General features: G+C 34.7%; 1 protein-coding gene across 3 annotated transcripts in view; it reads left to right on the top strand.

The window, feature by feature from the left end:
* LOC145266290 (disks large homolog 5-like) overlaps positions 1 to 25,589 on the top strand; it is a 317,592-nt gene that overhangs the window by 206,622 nt on the left and 85,381 nt on the right. For 2 of the 3 annotated variants that reach the window (XM_080121834.1, XM_080121836.1), the window contains exons 11-12: positions 4,967 to 5,237; positions 17,821 to 17,955. In XM_080121834.1, coding sequence (XP_079977960.1) covers positions 4,967 to 5,237; positions 17,821 to 17,955 — 406 coding nt within the window. The remainder of the gene's footprint in view (positions 1 to 4,966; positions 5,238 to 17,820; positions 17,956 to 25,589) is intronic. The other variant, XM_080121835.1, reaches the window with a different exon arrangement.

The following is a 25,589-nucleotide window of genomic DNA, read 5'->3' as shown; positions in this document are numbered from 1 at the left end:
TATAAGAGATTCATATATATATATATATGAGATTCATATATATATATATGAGATTCATATATATATATATATACAAGAGATTCATATAAATATATATATATAACTACTTCATTTACTCACATAAATTTAATATACGAAAGTATAGATTTATGCGTAAACTTTAAGTATTTACTTCAAATGTGCTCAATACGTAGGTAGAGCTAGTTAGTAATTTATAAAATATATATGGTGATTAAACTACACTGAATATTCCGCGTTTCATCCACTGTAGGATTCGTCAGGCTTATGCGTGAATTTTGTGGTTGCTTCTTGTTTTTATATATGTTGAGGATTTCTAGTTAGCCAATCAGCTTTCTAGTATCCACCGTGCCCCCTCTTATCATATGGGCATGCATTTTATCGAACAAAGGATCTGTTTTTGAACTAGGTTAGTGGTTTAAGGTAGATCTTTTCCCTCTTTTTTTTATTTTTTTTTTTTATATAGGGCGCGGTGGATACTAGAAAGCTGATTGGCTAACTAGAAATCCTCAACATATATAAAAACAAGAAGCAACCACAAAATTCGCGCATAAGCCTGACGAATCCTACAGTGGATGAAACGCAGAATATTCAGTGTAGCTTAGTCGCCATATATATTTTATAAATTACTATATATATATATATATATATATATATATATATATATTATATATAAGTAATAAAAAGTCCACTGTTGGTATGGAATAAAAAAATTAACAATTTAAAGCCAAAGAAGTGCAGAATCTTTCAATAACAAATATTATTTATAAGAAATGAAATTTGATATTTCGACTCGTAACAGAATTTTAATCAGGAAAATACAAATTTTTTTCATGGTCTTTTTTTTTTTTCTTTTATTCGCCATGGCGAAGAAAAAAAAAAAACTGCATTTTCTTGATAAAGATTCTGTTATGAATCCAAATATTGAATTTAATTTTAATGAATAAATATATTTATTAATTGAAAGAGATCCTGCACTTGTTTGGCTTTAAACCGTTAAATTTTTGAATTTTATATATATACATGTGTGCACATATGATTGTGTATGCGTGTGTGTATAATTATATATCATCTGTTATCTATGCTACATCTTGTTTGTATATATACGTGCACTTATGTTTGGGTGACCGAATCCATGTATGCATATGTGCATGGATTGGAAAGGAAACTTCAACCAATATATACATAAGGTGGAATATATGAATATGTATGTGTGTGTGTGATTGTGAGTGCATGTGCCCATATATATATATGGGTGGATGAGTGTATACACATCCGTATGTATGTGTGTATATGTATATATATATACATATGTATGCACATGTATGAGTGGGTAAATGTGTTCGTGTGGATATGGATATACGCGTATGTGTGAGCCCCTGCATATGTCTGTGTGTGTGCATGTGTGTGTGTATGTGTGTGTGCCTACATAGTATGTGGATGTTTGTGAGTGTATGTGCACATACATATGTGTGTACATATGTGTGTATGTGTGTGTATATATATCTTCTACCTATTCTCCATCTTACTTGTGTGTGTGTGTGCGCGCGTGTACGTATGTCTGAATGATTAAGCGCATATATACATGCGTGTTTTGGTTGGAAAAAAAAAAAAAAAAGTATATATATATATATATATAAAATGAAAAAATAAAAATAATTGTTAGCGGTGGATGTATGCGAGTACGTGTGTGAGTGTGTAGGTGGGTATGTATATGTGTATATATGTATGCTCCTACATATATTTCTATGTATGTACGTGTGTGTATGTGTGTGTGCCTGCGTACGTGTGCGTGTGCATGTGTACATGTACATGAATGTATATGTATGCGTATGTGATTGTGTGTGAGTGTATGCTATACATGGGGAAAGAAAGTCTTTAAAAAGAACCCTAAAAAAGCCATAAAAACCTTCACCATATGGACTAAAAAACACTCTTTGAAACTAACTTTGACCGACACTGTGAACACTTACAGTTGGAGACAGAATGTCTGAACACTGAACACACGCATCGCATCACTCTGAAAAACATATTTAATATCAGCGGAGGCATATCTACAAACTCCCATTTTAAAGAAAAACTTTTTACGAAAATATCTGAAGAGAGCACACCCTAAGCTCGAAACGCGTTATAAAAATATTTTAAAATAAAAATATGATGAAAACCTTTAAAAAAAAACCCACAATTGTTGATGGCTACACTCTTTTAAATATACATTTTTTCTCTCGTTGGAACTACTCAACCATCACTTTAAATATATATATATATATATATATATATATATATATATAGGAATTGGGAATCGAAAAAAGTGGAACTTTCTGGGGTATTGGAGTCGGAAAATGTGTGTCTATTTTACAATGTGAAAAACGATTTTTGCGATGTTTTTTTTCTTTTTGTTTGTTTTTATTTAAAACTTAAATTTCCATAGCTTGTATTAATGATAAATATTTCTTGACTTACAAACTACCAGTAAAACAAAAATCTATAGGTAACACCCAACAAGCGTATATTTACGTTTGCGAAAATATATGCACATATTACATGATTTTTGTAGTCATCCCCTTCCTCCAAAAAAAAACAAACTATATATTTAGAAATTTAAAAGAATTCGAAATTGTATCGGAATTGGAAAAAAAATATTGAATCGTCCCATCACTAATATATATATATTTTATAGAAGCTTCTTCGTATTTATTGTTAAAACAAATGTTTAAATTTCTTTTTTTTTTTTTTCTTTTTACTTTAATTAAATCCAACTTAGCATGGTAAAATTCGCAATTACAAAAGGAATGGTTTACTGCTGTATAGTTCAACTATATAGCAGCGAAAAATGAACAAGAAACCTTAACTTGTGAACTAAAAAATGGAGGTCATCAGCTGTTTACCCTGTAGCTGTTTCAGAGATTTAAAACTAGGACAGCTGTTAAATTCATGGCTCTTCAGTGGAAAATATCAGTAATAAAAAAAGTCTAAACCCAATCCAGTTACTATTTCACTAATATATGAATTTTAAATACTAATTATAATAATTATAAATGAATAAATAATTTTGAGTATAATTATACCAGGAAGATCTCATTCTGAAGAACCACTTTGTGATATGGGAATTAGCATCTAAAATGATAAAGATAAATAAAGATGCTAAAAAATAAATCAAATAAAGACTTGAGTACTTTTTGGTATTAGACAGGCAAATAGATAATTGATAAATATCCAAATAAAAAATTGGATTTTGGGATCTCATCAGATATTGCCCAGTGCACACATAATGTATATACAAGGTGCCTTCAATAAGTTTCCAGACTTTTTTCGTATGGACACTTTTATTAATAGTACACACATGAAACTCTAGTCCCCTTCGAAGTAATCTCCTCTCGCTGCAATACACTTGTTGTATCGTTCAAACAAATTCTGAAAGGCCGCATGGAAGTCCTTTTGTATTAGTGTGTTAATGACTCTCTTCACAGCCTCTTTCATCTCCTCAATTGTCTCATAATGACAGCCTATAAGGTTTTCCTTGAGTTTAGGAAACAAGGAAACTACAGGGAGGGTAAGGAACTGTCTTGATGCCCATCTTGGTCAAATAGTCTGTGATGAGGATGGAGTTGTGGACTGGTACATTGTCTGGTGGAAATGCCACTAATCCAATATGAAGAGTGTTGGCCTCTTCCGACAGAATCTCTTCCTGAACTCCCTTAAATTCTCAACATAGTATTCCTCGTTGACTGTCTGTCCAGTGGGAACCCAGTGCATGTAGATCATGCCTCTGCTGTGAAAAAATAGCCACATCCTTAGGATTTTTATTTTGTGTTTCCGTCTGCAGCTAACTGAGGTTACCAGATCAGGCTGTCTGAAGGTACTGACTTCCTGACCTATTGGTCCTGGATATGACCTTAAACTATATCCAGTGGTGAGGCCCCTGCTTGTGGGCTTTGGGGAGTGTGGAGCTACCCTTTAATTGCCATTGCTCCCAGGTCCACTCTGACCGAGAGTGGTAGTACCTGTTAGGGTCCCAACTATGGGTTAAATAGAAACTGACTTGAAAACAACAAATATATTCTATTAAAAATTTTTTCTTCAAAATCTTTGGATTCGGCATTAAATAACACGGAAAGGGTTGATATGCCTAAAACAACCAACCAATCAATCCTGACCTATTTCCCCTTTGTAAAACTCAACCATGTTCTGTGAAGTCAAAAAACAAAAACAACAATTTTCCTCTACAAAACAATTAAACCAAACAAATATTTAAAGATATAAAAATATTGAAGCATAAACATTTTTTTCTGAAAATACTGGATTCTGCATTAAATGCCCTGAAAATGATTGATATGCTATAAAAAAAACTATCAAACCGTCTGCAGCTAACTTTTGTTAGATAGCATAACCTGGATAGTGGTGTCTTGATCCCTATCAGGGGCTGCCTCTGACAGGAGGTTCTCCCTAATCAGGAGTCTGTTTTGGGGTCCGGGGTCGCCTACTTCTCATTTCTACTCCTTAGACCTCTCATGACATCCACGTCAACCTTGATAGATTCTTCTTTCTCTTCGGAGGTTTCCATTTCTGAAAGTTCAACCAATGTTGCCTTTCTTGGCTTCCTTCTCTTCGTTTGTGACGTTGGCTCTACCTTGAACTCCGACTCTGCTAATTTGAAGTGATTGGCAATCTGATTCCAGATTACATAGGAAACTGGTCCTGTTTGTTCCAGAGGGTCCAACGTTTATCTAACTTCCCTTCTCGGACTGGCATATTATAGTAAATAAGATCACCGACCTTAAACTTTTTATTTTATTTCCTACAGTGAACTTTTTATTTTTCTTCTGGCCAGTGGCGTTTCTGTATTGAGTATGTTTTATTCTTGTCGGTTGACCTTTCTGGCATGGATATTCAACATCTGCACTAATACTAATACCTACGTCTTTTCTCTTTTCTTTTCCTTCCATAGTTTACCTTCTCACATGACGAGTGTACTTCGTCAACCTAGTCAAGTTCGACTTTACCAGATGGGTAACCAGCAACGTGTTCCCCCACAAGGACAAGCTGTATGTAGTTCCTCAAGCCTGACACCAGTCAGCTCTCAACTCCAATCCTTGTCCCCACGGCATAATTCTCCATCCTACATGACGTCATCAATACCGGAAATGGAGCCGGATTCTACGCCGTATCACCTCTGCAAAGAGTTTCAGACGACACTATCACCACCCTTCATGCATCCAGTAAGTTTGTCTAACTATGAAATAACAAATGTTTGTTTTTCTTTTAGGATATCAGTATGAAGAAAATGTTCAATCAACAATGGTGTTTGCATTAAAGGTCGGTAGTGTTCGATTGATTTCTCTTCTCTTTGCCAATTGACTGTTGAGAGTTTCTCAAGCTAGATCGCTCTGGCTGGCAATCTATTTTCATATGTAGTGTTTGTATTATTTAGATTTTTTGAACTATTGTTCTCATCTTGAGTGTTATTTTCATAAAATTTTGTTTCTGGAATCTTTCTGTTGAATGGAACATTTTGTTCAGTTTAAGCTCCGAGCTTCTTCTGGTGTATTGTGTTGAACTCTGGAATCTTTCTGTCGAATTGAATTTGCAGCAGAATTTTACCAACTACTTTATCCGTGGCATAAAAATTCAGTTGTAAAGTTCCTCTTCTGGAGGCTGAAAGTCAATCATCAGTGTGGGAGACACTTAAAATACAATTAGGCTGACAGAATAAGAGCATGCTACCTCCGTGTATTAAATAAAAGGTTCCATTTGAAATTCCATGCAGTTTGACAGAAAAATTCCCTGAAGAAGATTGGATTTTACATAGGCTGAAATGTTTTGAAAAAAAAACACTCAAGATAAAAACAGTAGTCCGAAGATTCCAAATAATAAATTTCAGAAACATAAGATTGTTATTAATATGAAAACTGTATTTTGCCTTCAGTATTGCTCCTTTTCTCGGTTTGATGACGTGGGTCTCTGTAAATTGAGATTCCACTGAAACATGTATGCACATATGTAACCAATAATGTTTCTATAATAAACAGACTATACATATATATATATATATATATATATATATATATATATATAGTAAGTTATAAAATGTATATGGCGATTAAGCTACACTGAATATTCCACGTTTCATCCACTCTAGGATTCTTCAGGCTTAGGCGCATAAGCCTGAAGAATCCTATAGTGGATGAAACGCGGAATATTCAGTGTAGCTTAATCGCTATATACATTTTATAACTTACTAACTAGCTTTACCTACCTATTGAGCACTTTTGAAGTAAATACTTAAAGTTTACGCATAAATCTATACTTTCGTATATTACTTTTATGTGAGTAAATTAAGTAGTTATATATATATATATATATATATATATATATATTATATATATATATATAAAGAGAGAGAGAGAATGTCTTGTTCAAGACCTATTTCATCAAATCTTTTAAATAGGATTATTTTGGTTGGAGAACTTCATGAAATCATCATGGTTTCAAAAGTGTTGGTGCTTGTCCAGAATTCCCCTGATATTACAAAAATTAAAAAAAATCTGTATGATGTACGTATCTGTGACAATGAAAATATCGTACACCAAAAATCAGGTAAATTGATCAAGTAGTTTTATTTTTAAATATGAAAATCAAATTTTGTGGCTAATAAAGGAGCGACTGTCTCGTGACACTATTTTGAAAACAGGTTGAAGGAACAAGGGAGTTCAAGCCAAATATGCAAGATCTTAGAAAGCGATTTTTAACATGGAGAAAGGGGGGGGGGTATTAGAAAAACTGAATTCTCTTAAAAATGATTTTCTTCTATCTAAAAAAAGATGTGTGTAAATATTTAACTGATAAACTAAACTACTGGTCACATAACACTGAAATTAATAGGAAATAGCACTTGTTCACCAAGGACGGTTTATAATGAATAAAATCTCATCTTCAGGTCTCGGCATGATAGAGAGTGGGGGAATCTATTGATACTGTTTTTGTCAAGGGGGGACCATAGATTGGAACTCAGTGGAGCACTTGCCATGAAAATAACAGTAGACCAGAGGCAGGTCCGCAACGTCTCTTCTGTGAGAAAGAGGCTGCAGAGAAGAGAAAATGGCATCGGCCACTAGATTATGTCGGTTTTGAACTCTGTCATAGGGTATTCTAAGCAGCTCCTGCCTAGATGTAGCAACATTACTCCATCCTAGAACATACTTTGCTCTTACACAGGTAGAGGATTGCATCAACAGTGAGATATCTACTGGAGTGGTAGAATGATCCCAACATTTTCTAAGTGACCTTCGCAACGGATTTGATGTACATGTTCCATTTCAGATCGGGAGTAAAGGTCAGAGCTTGTCAAAACATGGAGCCTCCCAAAGATGAGATTCATTTCAATTGATCCCAGATGGCATCACATATAGCCGGAAAAAAGAATCAACAATATAGAGATATATACTAATGCATATAAATTTAATCATTCATTCAGTAGGGAGATTAGATCAATTACTGGATATATAGGCTCTTTATATGTAGGTATTCGAATCTCCAACTTTCCTCCTTCCACATTTATACTGTTTACCCTCTACCTTAGACACCCCATTATATTGTTCCTAATGTAGTTATTGCTAGAGATCACATTTTTAATGTTACCTAGCACCTTCTCTTCTGATGAGAAGCATTAGGCTTCAAAATGCCTAGGTATAAAGATCATATATAACCTATAGCTCTAATTGATGTAATTTCCCTATTGAATGAACAATCAAATTTATATGCATTAGTATATGTCTTTATATTGTTTTTCGTTCTATATATAAGCTTTACGTCAATTGTTGAGCTTTGTATTATCCCGATAATTCTCCTTTTAAAGAATTTCTCTAATTCTTGGTTCTTCCCATAAGGAAATTACATCCATCTCCTCAGTTATAGCGAAGACAATATATTAGAAAAAGGAGGTTCTGTTGCAAAAAGAACAAATCTGATCGAGGGAGCTTGTTAGCATGTTAATCTGCTAGTGATGTTGTCATGAACAAAATGGTTTTTAGTGTTGTTAGCTGTGAAGGGCACATCATGCCTCTTCATTTTTTTTTCTACGGGGCCTTAAAGCCAATGCAGATGCCTATGCTGAGACTCTTCAAACCTTGTTAAGCCTTGGATAGATAATGTAGCTAATGGAAGGGCCTGTGCCTTCCAACAAGATTTGGCACCATCCTGTAAAGCTCACAAAACCTAGGATTGGATGGCCAAAAATTTTCCTGATCATGTCCTACCAAACTTACCTCTTAACTCACCAGAACTTAATCATTTGGATTATTACGTGTGGGGTGTCGTTGAAAATGAAGTTAATAAGCATTCTCATAACATCAAATCGTCTCTGATGGAAACAATAGCCCGAACAATGAAGAACATAAAAACCACCTGATCAAAGTTTACTTTCGCACTCGAATAGTCTGTGATAAAAGCCGAAGGAGAATATATACAGAATAAAACATAGATTAACATTATATTTATTTGTTTTGTTACAAGAAATCGTAAATTTCATTTTCTGTTTTTCAAAAAGTGTTTAAGGTGTTCTCAGACACCTTATGCACTCTGGAAGTATGTGTGTGTATATATATTTTATTTGAGGGTAAACAGTTACATATGGTCACTACAAATAGCCATCCATTTCAGTCAAAGGTGTATATATATATATATATATATATATATATATATATATATATAATGATGGATGATGATAGGATACCAAAGCAACTCCTGTATGGCCAATCAGACAGAGGCCGTCGAAACGTGGGACGACCATGGTTGTGTTACAAAGACAAAATAAAGTCTAATTTACAGGTTCTAAATATTGAATATAACAACATTGAGCTAACTGCAAAAGACAGAAGGAAGTGGATAGAAATGTGTGACAGAAAAATCAAGGAGTTCTCGGCGTTTTGCATCAAAAAACTAAAAGAAGCGAGAATCAAGTCAAAAAATAATACTGAGCAGTGTGGAGCTAAATTCTCGCATTTATATGTCTGTAACCACTGCGGTCGCCATTGCAAGTCTCTAGCAGGACTAAAATGCCACATACGTCTAAGTGAATGTCGACACGCTGAGTTCTAGACCTTCAGGTCAATTGTCGGAGTCACATATGTTGAAAATCGACGGAGAGTCCATCATATATATATATATATACCTTTATATATTTATATACAAATACACAATGATTTGTATGCATAAGAAGACAGTGCAGAAAGAGAATAGTTTACAAAATCCTTGTTCCCCTATTAAAATAATTTCTTAGAAAATCATTGTTAATATGAGAATCTCTGAGTGGGGGGGATGAACTATTCTGTGACTGTTCTGTTCAAGAATGTTCATATTCGTAATAATAATAATAATAGTAACAATAATAACAATAGCAACAATAATAACAATAGCAACAATAATAACAATAGAAACAATAATAACAATAGCAACAATAATAACAATAGCAACAATAATAACAATAGAAACAATAATAACAATAGCAACAATAATAACAATAATAACAATAATAACAATAGCAACAATAATAACAATAGCAGCAAATGTGTACATTAAGATCTTTAGTTATCATTACCATCATCCCCTCCCTCTGCAAAAAAAAATGTACTTTTTTTTAAGAGATTACGGGGAATTTTTTTAGGTGATTGTGGAAAACTTTGAATAATTATTCCTTTTTTTCACCAATTCACAATTCTAACTTTTTGTTGTGACAGAAATAAAGCTGTCATTAGAATTCTGCAACCTATGCTAATCCCCAAGAAAAAAAAAATGTGATTCTTCATTTTTCAGGCGATTACTTGTAAATGGCCTGAAAAAAATAATAAATAAAACAACAAAAAGTTGGTTTTGCATATAAAGTTAATGGAAAATGATCACTCTTTTGGACCAGACAGTGTTTTAATGATGTAGTCGATTTTATTTGTTTTAAAACCTTGGTCAAAATTTAGTGTAAAATGTCATTGTGAATAGTTATAAAAAACATGTCTTCTTTCATGGTACTAACCCTAACTTTGGGAAGGGAGTGGTTTTATGACACTGTCTGTCAGACTTAAGATTAGTGGTAAAAAATTTGGTTAACTGCCCTAAAAGTTAGAATGGCCTGGAAATAGAGGATCATTTTATGATACATTTATATGTGCAACTCAACCCACTCTAAATTCTACAATAATTATTTTTCTTTTTCAGTGTGTTCACACATAATCGCCTAAAAAAAGTAGAAATCCCATTGAAGTTGTAATTTTAAATGTAGATATAATTTCCTTTTTATTGATAAATTTCTAAATTTCTGGATTTTATTCAAGATTTTGATAAACACATGAGATTTTTTTTCTGTGTTTTCACTTGTGGCAAAAACTGCAATAAAACAGGATTATTTGAAAGATGATAACAAAAACAGGATCGGCTTAATTCTTTTAATTTAACTGCAAACTCTAAGGGGTATTGTATTGACTTTTATCATATAGGTGCTAAAACAAAGTGTGAGCATTCTAAATGGTTTCCTAATGCAATAAAAATAAGTAAACTCTTGATTATTTACTTTGTTTGCCATAATTGACCAATAAAATAATTAAATTGCACCCAGATATCCTGATTAGTATCTCTTATAAATAATCTTCTAATAAATAAATACATCAGTGTTTGTTTCTTTATAATTTCCAAGAAAAATTAAAAGAATCGTTTTGGAATCGGAAATGACTCCAATTTTTCCGATTCTGATGCCCCCAAAAGTTCCAATTTTTCTGATTCCGAATAATCGTCCCAACACTATTAATTTAATCGTTCTAAAACCCATTTTGTTTATATTATTTCTGTAAACATTATCTTTCTAGTTTATATTTAGATAAACATTTTTCAACTAGAATTTAATTTCAAACAACCAATTTATCCAAGGCTAGCAAGGTTATCTGGCATCGTCCGGCATTGCTTATGCTACAATTGTTCTGTACTGAGATGGAGAAGACTGATTGATAGTGTTTTTTGAGTGCTTATTCAGATTGGCACTTTTTATAGCGATAAACAAAAATAAAGAAAAACTTTTATATTTTGTATTTTTACTGCTTACGGAATGAAGATTGTATGTTAAAAAAAAAATCACAAAAATTAATCAAGTAGTTCTTTTTTATTTATGAAAAACAAATTTGTTGTTTTTTTACTGATAAGTGACAGACAGGGCAATGTTTTACCAAAGAAGGGGAGATAATCAGTGATTTGTCTTTGATCACCGATTTGCCAGACACTTTTTTTTTTTCACTATCATCAAAAAAAAGCAAATTTTGATTTTCTTCAACGAAAAAAACAAAAAAAAACTATTTGATCAAATTATGTGATTTTATGAATTTTTCATCCTCCTCTCATGACTGGTACATACGTCATACAGATATTTCTGTATTTTCTTTCATTTTAAATGCAGCCATGCGTGCCAGTCTGAATAAGCAGTGTTGTTTGTTTAAAATGCTGGGCAAACAAAGGAAAGCATTTCTTTTTTTAAGTGATAATCAAATAACTTATAAAATCTTTAGGTTTGCCCATTATTAGCTTGTTTGTTCCGTCTGCCTGCTTCCCACCTGACTACAACTTGGATGTCTTCAAGTCTAACGTTAACAAATTCCTAATGAACCGCCCCCTTAAGTAAACACTTCATCAAATCTCCACACTAACGTACTGTACTTGCAATAACCCCTATCGCTGAGTGGCTTCTGGGCCTTGATAAGTGGTGACCACCGTGTAAAAAAAAAAAAAAACTGCCAATGAATAGAACTATTAAATGATTCAATCACAATGAGCTTTCTTCAATAAGTTTCCAGACTTTTTTTTTGTATGGGCACTTTTCTTGATAGTACACAGTTGAAACTCTTGTCCCCTTCGAAGTAATGCACTTATTGTATTGTTCCAAAATCTTCTGGAAGGCCCCATGGAAGTCCTCTTGTATGAGCGTGTCAATGACCCTCGTCACAACCTTTTTGTTCTCCTCAATTGTCTCATAACAACAGCCACTAAGGTTTTGCTTGAGCTTAGGAAATAACCAAAAGTCACAGGAAGCGAAGTCTGGACTATATAGAGAGTGAGGAACTGTCTTTGAGCACTCTTGGGACAAACTTCATGCAAATCTTCTGCATCTTTAGTTGCTCGCGAATAATTGTGTATACAGTTCCCACACTGACATCAAACTGTGCACATGATGATCCTTATCTATGAAATTCTTTATTTGGCCAATCAACTCTGGTGTTCTGACTTCCTTTCTCCTCCCACACCTCTCATCATTCTTTACAGACTTCCTGCCTTCTTTGAATCTCTTATGCCACTTAAAAACTGATGCTCGATTCATGCGATGGTCCACAAACAGTCTGAAGCATTCTATACGTTTCTGTGGCATTTTCCAAATTTAAAACAAAATTTTATTGCATAGCATTCTTCTTAAGTATCCTCATGTCCAGATTGCATTTTTAAAATTCACCAGCTGTGACAATCAGGCTTTAGTAGGGTGTATTCCAATTCCTGCTGTAGCTGTTCATTTGAACCTGCAATCATAAAAATTAGTCATCACATAAGATGTATAGCAATAACATACTGCATTTTCAAGAGTTTATGACAATTTAAAATTGTTGTGGACTATACAAAAAAAGTTTGGAAACTTATTGAAGGTGCCTAGTAAATTTAATTTGAAAGTTTAGAAAACCAAATTTTATACAATTAATCTAAAACTATCTCTGACCAAGTTTTTAATGATTTTTTTTTCTCTCAATTTCATTTTTATCAGTTCCTCCCATAATTTCCTTGGCGTCTCCTTATTAACTGGATGTGCTACCTTCTACATTTCCTATCTCGAGCACTCTCATCAGTTCTTTCAATGTGACCATACCATTGAAAACTCCTGTGCAAATTTTATCTTTCTCTGAGGTCATAAAGAGTAGTCTTGTTTTTAAAACTCACATTACATCATATCATTCTCATATCAATACTCTCCATGCAACACATGTCCTCATCCCTCATTGACCACGTTTCATGTTTGTACATCATCACACTGATAGACATTTTCCTTAGTCAATAATGGTAACGCTCTGCTGGTTAGTAATGGCAGAAGTCCCTTGAACTTACTTCATCTACTTCTAACTTTATGTCAAAGTGTCATTTTGTCAGTGTTGTCCCATGAAAAAATATACAGTGTGTTCCATAAGTCTTTGGCACATTTTGACATTGAATATCTCTAGAACTAAAAAAAAAAAACACTTCTGGTATATCTGGTATATTTTGGTATAGCCTTACAAAAAACTTAATGCATTTAGCTTTAAAATGGCACCGCTTTCATCTTACTACCATTCACAATTAAGCAGATATGCGGACTTGGAATGTGCCCAAGACTTTTGGAACACCCTGTACTTTAATATCTGCAGAAATGTGAGGGGGTGTACTCACTTTTGTGATGCACTGTGTATATTACACACAATGCTTTAAACAAACTGCGCAGGATTTACACCTAAATTAATTGCACACATTTTAAATTTTGGAATATATATTCTAGGCGACATGTTGAGTAACATGGACAGATTATTTTTGTAAATTTTAACATTTAGGGAGTGCACGTATATAAAGTTATGTATGTGTGTATGTTTATATATTTGTATGTACAAGGTTTATTTATTGTTTTTATTATATACTAGCAGGGAGGGCACCTGACGTTGCCAGGTCGTAAAATATGGTTAAATATATTTTAATTTATAGAGTCAATTAAAAACAAGAACAAAAAAATGGGACTTGGATGCTATAAGCCAGTAGCGAAAGCAAAATTTTGTAAACAAAAAAAATAGAAAACAAATTTCCAAGCGAACATGTTATCGAGCGGACCATGATGACAGATGTTATGACTGTGCAAATTTAGCTTTCTAAAATAAAACAACGAATTGATCATTTGTGCATGCGTGATTAACAAACAGTGTCAAAACCAAGGTTTTTATCTTCAAGCAAAACTTTTCTACATGATTTTTTTTTTTTTCTAATTTTTTGATATTATGTGTCCGAGAGATCACATTTTTTTTTTCTCAAGTTCATGCCTATTTGATGCGGATTGCAAAAGACTTTTGCGGACATACAAACACACAAACACACAGACGGCTGAGATTTATATCATACTAGCATGAATACCCGGCATTGTCTGAGTGGACATGAAGTTCGGTTTGGACAGAGCTGCTATAATAAGGATATTGAGCAACCCCCACAAAAGAACGGAATCGCCCAAAAAAAGAAAAAGATATTTCGGTAGCCCATGTGCTGGAAAGCCCTCTTAAAAAAAAAAAAAAAAAAAAAAATCAAAACAACTTTTCTTTCAATCAAAATAGCAGTGAGTGTCCATGCGACTGCAAAAAAAAATAAAATAAATAAAAATTAACTGCAGTAGGCAGGCTCGAACCAACTTGAAACGCGAAAGAAGGGAAAACGTTACTTGCAAACGCTTTTGCCCATTGGACAGCGACGACTTATGACGTCATGACCCTATAAAATAACGTTTTTAAACATAGTTTCAGTTTGGTACACATTCGTGAGTTGCGAAAATCTTGACGCAAAAAGTGACCCCACCTCCCCGCTTGCAAGAAATGGTCAAGTTGACAAACACAGAATTTTTTTTTAATTTTCACATATTATGCGTCTGAGGGATCGCTCTTTCAGATGGTACCAGTTTCGACTTGGTCTGATACGGCTGAGGAATGTTTTTAGCGGACATACAGACACACAAACAACGCTTAAACACACAAAGAAACCAATGTTTGAGTTTTATATAATAGACATAAAGTTAGTTATATGTATATGTTCATATATTTGTACAAATTTTTTAAATTGTTTTTATTAAATATAAAGATAGGTATGTGTATATGTTTATATATTTGTATGTATAAATTTTTATTATTGTTTTTATGTAGTAAAGTGCCTGCTCCCTCCTCAAACACTTTAATGGTTAAAAATTTTTTTTGTAATGATTTTCAACTTGTTGACATGTTATCGCATTTAAAAATCTCAATTTTATTTTCTCTTGACAGTATGGGGGCAAACACGACAGTACATTTTTTCTTTATATTTTTGTTTTTACTGTTTTTATAGTTTTTTTTTTTCTTTTATCCCTCCATCTTGTTCTCTCTCTCACTGTCTCTCTTTCTCCACCCCTGCCCTCTTCTCTTTTGCCACCTTTACTGATATTCCCCCCCCCCCTCAACATTGGGGTTTTGTGAAATGCAAGAACGTGATGTGTTTTTATTTTAAACTGGCATGGGTACCCGGTATTGCCCAGATGGAGAGAGTTAGTATAGTAAGGCGATTGAGCAACCAACCCTCTAAAAAAATAACTAAAATAATAGCAGGCGTGAGTGCAAAAAAAAAAAAAAATTAGCCGCAGTTGTTAGGATCAAACCTGTAATGCAAAAGAAAAGGAGGTGAAAAAAAGCAAACGTGTTAGCTGTTTCGCCCATGGTGCACTTGGGATGTCATGGGCCTTCGAAATAACATGTTTTAAATGTATGTTGAGATCGCGAGGTGTGAATGAATTTGCAAAAAATGTTGATGCAAAAGCTGACCCCCTCTTTAAAAAAAATGGCCCAGTTGACAGTCAAAGAATTAATCTTTTTGGCCAAGTTTTACATATTTGTTATCTGAGAGAGCGATCTTTCTAACGATACCAATTTTGTTAGTGTTTGTTGTGTGTGTCGAAAGTTTTTGGCAGACATACAAACACACATTAACACATATGCAGGGGTACGCAGCGTTGCCCGGGTGTTTTGAGGTGTGTGTGCTCTTAAATCAAAAAGAAACACGGGGTCGGGGGTTAAAAACGTTTTGGTAGGTAGGTAGGATGGAACCTGAAGTCCTGAGGCGAAGTTGGAAAATAAAGTGTGAAAAAACGTGACACATTAACCGTTCGGCCAGCAAGAAAAAGTAACTGAAAGACGTTTGAATTTATTTAAGTAGAAAGAGAATTGACAGGTGTCCGCACTTAATGAGGTCAAATAGAAGTCGCGGAGTTAAGATTTTCTGCGAGCGTTACGACTATTCAGCAGTTAACATTTTCTGCGGGACAGTTTTTAATGAGGTCAAAAATCCGATTTGTTTGTTTTTACCCAACTTTGGGGAAAACCAGCTCCCTCGTTTATTAGGGGAGTGTCCAGACGAAAGCAATTGTCTGATAGGACACACTTTCCAGAGACCACCCGGCTATGGGCCAGGAAACTGTTGATTCGAATTCAGTTTCACTTTTTTTTTATACTGAAAAGTGAAAGAAACATGCGATCGAAAAATCTGGAAAAAATAGCGTGTGAAAGGTGGGCAAATTAAATACACATGTGACCCTCATTTTGAAGTCGTAGATATTATGATTTAGATGGCATATAAAAATTTTAAGGAGTGAGCTGACAGAGAAGCCTGGCAAAAAAAACCTTTGGCAGACATACACAAAAATGCACACATATGCACCCACACACTTACACACATTTTCACCCCGAGTGTTTGGATATGTGTGTAGGGAGGGGAGTAAAAGATAAGCAAAGTAATAACCCTGTTCCAACTTCTTAAAAAATCAGAAAAACCAAAACAAGAAACAGCAAAAAAATCAGAAAAACCAAAACAAGAAACAGCAAAAAAATCAGAAAAACCGAAACAAGAAACAGCAAAAAAATCAGAAAAACCAAAACAAGAAACAGCAAAAAAATCAGAAAAACCAAAACAAGAAACGGCAAACGAACGTAAAACTTCTTTAAAAAAAAGTCAGAAAAACAAAAACACAAAAAACACAGTGAAAAAAAATAGTATAAATAACCTTGTTTCAATATTAAAAGTTTAAAAATCAAAAAGAAAATCTGATAACTCAGATTGAACCTGCAATCTTGAAATAACAACGCTGTCACTTTATCCTTTGTGCTATGGATGCGTGGGCAAATGTAGGTCGGTTTTTATAATATTTAAACGAATTCAAGGTACACCGTCTTTTGCACGTGTTGACGCATGCGTAGAAGCCATCTTGGCATGAAGGAACAATTTTTTCCACCCCTCCTTGTAGAAAAGGGTCTGGTTGAAGTTGAAGGAATGAATGCTTTTTGGTCAAGTTTTTACGAGCCATACAAACACACACACATTTTCGCTTTTATATATATAGAAGATGAATTTTGTCACCTGGCCTTGTCCGGTAATTTCCTTAATTTCAATTTTGTTTCGATTTTTTATGTTTCCTTTGTATATTTTTAAGCAAAGTAATCAGTTGAGAAATTTCCGTTTTTTTTTTTCTCTTTTGTTTTCTCCCTCTCTTCCTTCCACCCCTCTCTCCGTCTCCTTCTCCCTCTGTATCCCTCCCTTCTGCTCCCTTTTGTTTTCTCTTCTCTCCATTTTTTTCTTTAATTTTCTCCCTTTCTCTCTCCCTGGCTCCCTTTTACCCTTTCTCTCTCTTTATTCTCCTCGCTATTCTCTTTTCTCTCTTTTTTCCTTTATTTCCATCTTATTTTCATTTAATCTAATTTCGTATTTTGAACTGAAATTTCTCTCTTTTCTGCAGTTCTTGTGTCACACTAATCACGGACGGATTTCATATGCCTTCTCTTTCTCTCTCTGGCTCTCTTTCTCTCTCTTTCTGTGGCTCCCTTTCTTTCTCCCTCTCTTTTCCTCTCATCTTATCTCTTCTCTTTTTCACTCTAATTTTCATTTCATTTCAACGTTTCGTGCTGCGCATGTTCTGAAAATTTCTCTCTTTTCTGCGGTTCTTGTGCCACGCTAATCACGGACGGATTTGTCTTTTCATTCTCTCTAAAACAGAAAGAGATGGCAGCCCAGCGACCGAATCCGATGGCTGTACACAGGCCGGGTCCTGGTACTAATTCCATAATGAAGCATCCTAGAAACACACTGCAGTCGGTTAAGAATGTTGAAAAATGGCTTTCAAATATTTCAGTAAGTTTTCGTACATGGCGCCTCGAAACTTTCTTCTCTGCATGTTCGGACATTTTTGTTTTTTTTCAAAATTTGTTTATCTTTACTGGCAATCCAAGTTTTTGAGATTGTCGACAACAGCATAACAAAAAAAAAGTCACGGAGCTTCTTGAATGATCGACGCAAGCTCAAATTTGATAACATCTACAAGTATAAATATGATTAGGGGTATGCTTTGCTACAGCAAAGACAACAGACCATAAAAGTAGTAAAAAATAAATATATAACAAATAAATGTTACCAAAGGCAAGATAAGTTACTCTTTTACCTACCCGAATAAGATTTTTGCTGTTTTAACTTCTTTTAAAGCGTTTATCTACTTAAAAAAACAAGTAATGTTGAGTTGCTAAGTTAGAATGACCACCAGATGGTGAAAATGAAGAAGCAATATTCAGAGTATTGATAATCGCTCAACACTCGAAAATGAAATGGAATACTGGTAGAAATCTACTCCGTAAGAATGATGATGACATTTATTGGGTGAATTTCTATCAGTATTTTGTTTCATTTTCGAGTTTTGAGCGATTATCGAGTCTCCAAAGAAGACCTTCTCATGCCAGTCATCTTATTCTCGTTCTAACTTCACAACTCGGCACTACTTGTGTTTCGAATAAATGTTTTAAAATATGTTAAAGCACAAAAAGACTTATCCGGGTTTAGTAGAAGAGTGACAACTGTTGCCTTTGGTAACGTTTATTTGCTTCTTTACTGCTTTTTTGGATTGTTGTCTATAGTAAAACATACCTTTAATTGTTAGATATGCAGACTTTTTATTATATAGAAACTGATTTGTATTAACCATCTCGTCGAAAACAGCAGAGCACTTTTTTTTTTTGCATCTAATTGTAACATCTTCATAGACAAAATTTTAGCCAAATCATTCGCACGTGTCGTTACCAACATTTCTCTTTAAATTTTCAGAATGCATGCCATCTCTCTCCGGCTTCCAGAGTTCAATTGCCTAGAAACATTATTGTGTGCCTCTAACATGTGATGTAATTTTTATTATATCATTCAACACTTACATTTCTAATGTGTTTTATGCAAGGAGTTGTTGGGCTGGCACCCCTACAGATTCTGATGATGGACTATTTTCTGACGTCATTTCCGGTAAGCAGGTTCTGCTTTCCAGTCAGTTTAGACCCAAGATTCAGAGGGAGAGTCACAACATTACTTGTTGTTCAGTTGAGCAGAGTTCCCACTCAACTAACATTCTTGTCTGCATTTCTGTTGACCCTTTGTGACCTGAATTATGATGTATATGATTAAAAAAATATTTGTTAATTTAAGTCAGTTTAAAGGATAATGATACGATGATTGTCTTCAAACTGGAAAAAATTATGAAATTCAATAGTTAAACTACCATTGAGGATTTTTGCATTTCATAAACTTACTTTGATTATTATGCATAGTGCTTGAAAAAAGTGTGTTTATGACAACAAACGAAATCTTCCACTCTCTGAGACAGATGGCGGCATACTGGAGGTATCTGGCATCTACCCAGATACTGAACTAGTCATGTTTGAATCAATTCCCACTTTATTTATGATGTTATATTCATTTTTTTTTTTTTTTATGAGTGAACATATTAGTTCAATCAGGTCATAAAGAGTTAAGATTTCAAAGGGGAAAAAGTACTCCAATGAAGATCTTAATAATCCTTTAATCAAAATAATCCGGTTTACAAACCTTCTAAAGGATTTCAAATGAATGCATCCTTGTTAATACACTATACTGACATAGCAAAGAAATCATCTCTCTAAAAATTGAACAATTAGTCATTTCAAAATTATTCACTGATATATAGGGTGCAGCGATAAATTTGTCACCCTAAAGAAAACATTACAGCTTTATTTTAAAACTTTTATTCAAAAAATCAATTCAGGTTACTTGATTATGTATTAGAACTGCCATCTATTCAGCATCAATCACCGCCTCGATATGTGTCCATAACTGGGAGCATGCCTTTTCAACAAATGTTGGTGGGAGCTCAGCGAATACTTGGCAGATGGCCGCGATCAGGCTGGCTTTGGTGTTATGAGAGGTCATGTTGGTGATGTTCTTGGCATATGACCAAATGAAGTAGTCCAATGGGTTCAGGTAATGGGGAGGGGGGGCAATCAGAGAAAGGTACAAAATCATAGTACTCCTGAAGCCAAGCCTGAGTCTCTTTGAACTTGTGGGCTGGCACCAAGTCCTGCTGTCACACCCAGGGTCTGCCAGTGGCCACCTGATTGCACCAGGGGATCACCACACTTTTCAGCACATCCAAATACTCTTTGGTGTTGACTTTCAAGCTGACTTCAAAGATGTGAGGTGGTATGATGTGACACTCACTTGAAACCATACTAAAAACTATAACCGTGACCAGAAACTGTTTTCCTCACCCTGAGCACATCCCTGTTGTTCATAGCAATCCAGTGATGCATTTTGAAGGTGCTGGCAATGGTCCTGTTGTCATAACTTGGATGGGTAGAGAGCATGAATTGTACAGTGGCACATCTTCAATCTCGCTCATTGAACATTGTGTCACTTTCAGACATGATAGAAGGCACCTATTGCTTTTGTGATGTGCACACAACTGGCCAACTAGTAGATGGTCTGCAACAAAAAAAGAAAACCGGTTTCCATCGAATATGAAATGGAATCATGTCATCTTTTCTAGAGCGACAGTTTTCCACTCTGTATAATCACCTTTAAGCTAATTAACTTATTTAAAATTTTTGGCTGACATGTGAACAGACCTTGAGAGGGGTTATTTCGCACTTGATGATTATCAAAGTTTTCTTTTTGCATTATTATCAGTGGTGTATCTTGTACTTGCTCCCATTGATAACTTGCATTATTAATCACATGCCACTACCACAAACTCCATGTAGAAAAACCCTACTTTAATTTCTAATGTTCTCTGAGCTTATTATTTAACTTATCTTCTTACTTAAATGTTTGGATGACATGCGAACAGATTTTGTGGGGATATTTCGCTCATTGCGATATTCAAAGTTTTTCTTTCTACATTATTAGCTAACTGTTATTCACAATATGAATTCATAAGTTCTGTTATGTCTACAGATAGTAGGTCTTAAATGATGATGCAAGACATGCCACTGCCATAAACTCCATTTGGAAAAACTCTACTTTAATTTTTTGGGTAGCACAGGCCTCATCTAATACTGCAACATGGTTCCTATTTACTGGCCTCCCCACGAGGACACAGTTAGACACAAGGTCGTTTTTTACTGTGGGGAAAATCTAGCTCCCCAAAAAGGGGCACTTTGGATAGGAACAAGAATAAAAATTTCCTCAGTCTAGAAGGATTTTTCATTCACTGATTGAGGTCAGAAAAGGTAAAGTGTAGCATCAGAACAGATACTACACTTTGTTCCTTGCCAAGGCTCCAAGGAAGGATTTAGTTGAGGTTATTCTAACCATCCAAACTATTATGCTTCAATACATCAATCAAATTAAAGTCCTTTATATATTCATATATACAACATAACCACGTTGGCACACCGGTTCCCATTAGATCATTGAAGTTAAGCCATGTTGAGCTTCATCAGCCTTGGACCATTTGTAAGTACCAGATGCTGCATGTGCTCAGTCTAAAGAAGTATGGCTGCCGCTATTCTTATCTAAGACATGCGGCATGAAATAATGCCACGTCCACATGACCCTGGAGGATTGTCCACGTCTATATATTCGTGATCTTTCTTTAGCTGCTCATCATTGTTTCGATTCTTCGTTGAGTTTTCACTGCTGCATTGGTTCTTCTTCTAATGATTGCTACCTTTCATGAGTGGCTGTCGATCATCGTATCAGTTTAATTAGATGAATAAAACTTCTTTACATGCAGAAAGAAATACAGAGACATTCCTGAGAGTTTATAAGGTTTTATTTCTTGAGAGAATTGACTTACACAGGAGAGAGAGACTAATATTCTCTTATATATTACTTATTTAATTATCTTAAATATTTGGCTGATATGTGAACAGATCTTGTGGGGATATTTCGCTCTTGGCGATATTCAAAGTTTTCTTTTTCTACATTATTAGCTAACTGCATGGCACACTGCATCATAAACATGTTAAATATCTTAATGACAGTCTCAAGAAATTGTATGCTGTGAAAAGGAAAAAAAAAGATTTTTGGTGAATTTTTAAGAATCTGTCTCTTACATTCAAGATGGTTAATTTAATATAATCTCTATATATAATAAAATGGAAATGATTTTTACCCTTACACTTTCACCATTATAAGATAATAAGAGTACTTCTGAGAGTTTCTATAGTTTTATTTTTAGAGCGAAGAGTACAAAATCATTGTACTCCTACTGAAGCCAAGCCTCACGAGAGAGAGAGACTTACATTCTCTAAGCTAACTAATCATTTAACTTCTTTCTTAAAACTTTGGCTGACATGCAATTAACTTATCTTAAATCTTTGGATGACATGTGAACAGACCTTGAGGAGGGGAGGGTCATTCACACTTGTCGATTATCAAAGTTTTCTTTCTACATTATTATCAATGATGTACTTGCTCTCACAGATAACTCTAACTATTGGTGATGTCGTATTCCAAAAATCATATAAATTGATCAAGTAGTTTTGCTTTTTGTTTTTTTAACTAAGAAAATCAAATTTTATAACAAAATGTGAACAGATGTTAGTTGGTTATTTCACTCTTATTGATATTCAAAGTTTTCTACATTATTATCAGCGGTGTGTCTCATACTTGCTCTCACAAACAACTCACATTATTGGTGATGTCTCTTTCACATGGCTTCCACAGACTAATGTGGAAAGCCTTGTTTTATTTCAGTTTGAAAAACGTGACATCATTATTTTACTTTCCTCTCGTGTTCTGTTTTTGTCTACGCCATTTGACCTACGGCCGTTTAATCTTGGGAATCATTCTGTTTTGCAGGTTTGGGTCATTGTGACTCAATGTGCCTATGTCAAACTTTATACTAACTGACTTAATCGCTGTTGACATAGGGTCCTTAATATCTAACATGATGATAATGATGTAGACTAATATTTTGCTTCTTTATCTAGACGGTTGAGAAGAAAGTTCTTGCAGAATTTTTCATTTTAATTTTGATTTCAAATGATGTATTTTGAAATAAGTTTTCATTATAAAACCTTTACTTTATTTATCATTTTAAAGATTGTTTTTCATTCTATCTAATCGTTTAAATTACAATCGTTTTTCATTCTATCTAATCGTTTAAATTACAATCGTTTTTAACAATTATGTTTTCTTTTCAGAATGTTGAATACAAGATGGAAAAGCAAATTTGCACAACTTTTTTATTTCAATTCAAGGTGGGCCGATAAGCTGCTGAGACAACTCATGATATCAGCAAAGCATTTGTTCTCAACCTAATAATAAATTAATAGTTAAGAACAAATAGTAATGTGTAATTAAAGGAAAACACTATGACTACCTTATAGTCAACTAGTGGGGGTACCCGGCGTTGCCCGAGTGTTTGTTTCCGGGACGGGGGGGGGGAGTTTTAAAAAATGTTATGGTAGGTAAGTAGGAAGGATCAAACCCGGAGTCATGAGTAAAAGTAGGAAAATAAAGTGTGAAAAAAAAAACAAAAAAAAACATCTGCGACGTTAACAGTTCGGCCACCAAGAAAAGTCCATTCCAGTTGTTTAGGAAAAAAAAACAAAAAAAACGACTACGGTAGGTCGGCGCGAACGTGAAAATATAATGTGAATTGTCCAGCACGCTAACCACTACGCCACAGAGCACTGCAGCTTAGTTTAGTGATTTTAAATAACTTCACATGAAAGAACTACGAAGCCAAACCGGTGTTCTCTTCTCAACTGTTCCTTGTGAACGATCCCCAAACGGTGTTAAGTGGTGGCAGGGGGAGGAGGAATTTATTAGAGAGAAAATATTTTACCACTTCCATTGATCTTAACCGATTTTGGCCGTGACTTCTCAGCAGAAAAAGTATAGAAATCTAAGATTATCGAGGAATTTGAGAAATAATAAGCCTATAACACACCTCAGATATTGTTCTGCCGTTTGTGCATATTATATTTGCATGAAATATCTTGATTTTTAATCCTATTAATGTCAAAATCAGACGGGGAAAAAATGAGTTCATTTTATTTATATGGAGATAAAATAAGGAAAAATTTGCAAATCTAAATGTTTTCATTTCCAGAATATTTTTTAGAAAGAACTGATGCAAAGTAATGTTTTCAAGTGGATAGCTATCCCTGTAATGGAAAAATGGTTAAAAAAATAAAAGGATGCCAAAAGAAATAATTCGATTGTAAAGAAAATTATCCAGTCACAAATATTAAATGTAGTTGTCTGAAACAAAAAAAAAAATTAGCAGTATCAATCCAGTCAGATAAGATTTGATTAAAAAAAAATGGTAGTAAGGGTCAACAGTGATATATGACACACCAGTTTGTGGCAGATTTTTTTTTTCTACAAGGTAGTCACCACTTATCAAGACCTAGAAGCCACACGGGGATAAGGGTTATTGTGTGTACAGTACGTTAGTACTGGAGATTTGATAAAGTGTCTTACTTAAGGGAGCGGTTCATCAGGAATTTGTTTACACTGGACTTGAAGACATCCAGGTTGTAGTCAGGTGGGAAACAGGCAACCGAAACAGAGTTCCACAGGTCCGCAGTTCTAAGAAGCTTTGTTCATGGAATCTACGTTTTGATTTTGGCACAGATAAGGAGTGGGGAAAATTTTTGACAGTGGTTTCAGCTAGACGGGTGTTTATCGTGAAAGATTGGCGAGGGGGGGGGGGGCAGAGATTGGAGCTCAGACGAGCGCCTGCCATCGTAGTAACGATAAAACAATGACAGGCTCGCAACGTCTCTCCTGTGGGAGAGAGGTTGCAGGGAAGAGAAAAGGGCATCACTTACTAAGCCACAAAGTCTATTTTGTATTCTGTCAAGGCAGGATAGGCTGTTTTTAGCAGCTCCTGCCCAGATGTGGCAGCAGTACTCCATCCTTGGACGTACTTGGCTTTTATATAGATAGAGAATTGCATCAGGGGTGAGATATCTTCTGGAGCGGTAGAAGGATCCTACCATTTTTCCAGCGACCTTGGCAACTGACTTGATGTACGTGTTCCATTTCAGGTCAGGAGTAAAGGTCAAGCCCAGAAGCTTATCAAAACATGGAGCTTCCCCTAGATGAAAGCCACCCATTTCAGTTGATGCCAGATGGGGATCAGAGCGTTGATGATGTAAAGATAGGAGCTTGGTTTTAGATGCATTAAAAGTAACCAGCCACCTCTTCCCCACTGTACCACTTGCTCAAGATCAGAGGAGAGAGAATCAGAGAGAACTTTGTCATTTACGGCCTTTGGTGTGTTGCCATAGATGGTCGTGTCATCAGCATAGATGTCAACGAATGATTTAAGTATGTGTTTTGGGAGATCATTAATGTATATCAGGAAGAGAGTTGGGCCTAGGATGGACCCCTGAGGGACTCCAGCATTAATATTGAGGGCCTTTGATTTCTGCCCATCAACCACAACTCTTATGAGCCTATTGGAGAGAAATAATTTAATGATTGAGAAAACATTTCCAGTTATACTGTAGCTGGAA

This window comes from Euprymna scolopes, chromosome 41 (genome assembly GCF_053919585.1).
Source record: "Euprymna scolopes isolate OS-2025 chromosome 41, ASM5391958v1, whole genome shotgun sequence".
NCBI lineage: Eukaryota > Metazoa > Mollusca > Cephalopoda > Sepiida > Sepiolidae > Euprymna > Euprymna scolopes.
This window is presented reverse-complemented; position numbering and strand designations above follow the sequence as displayed.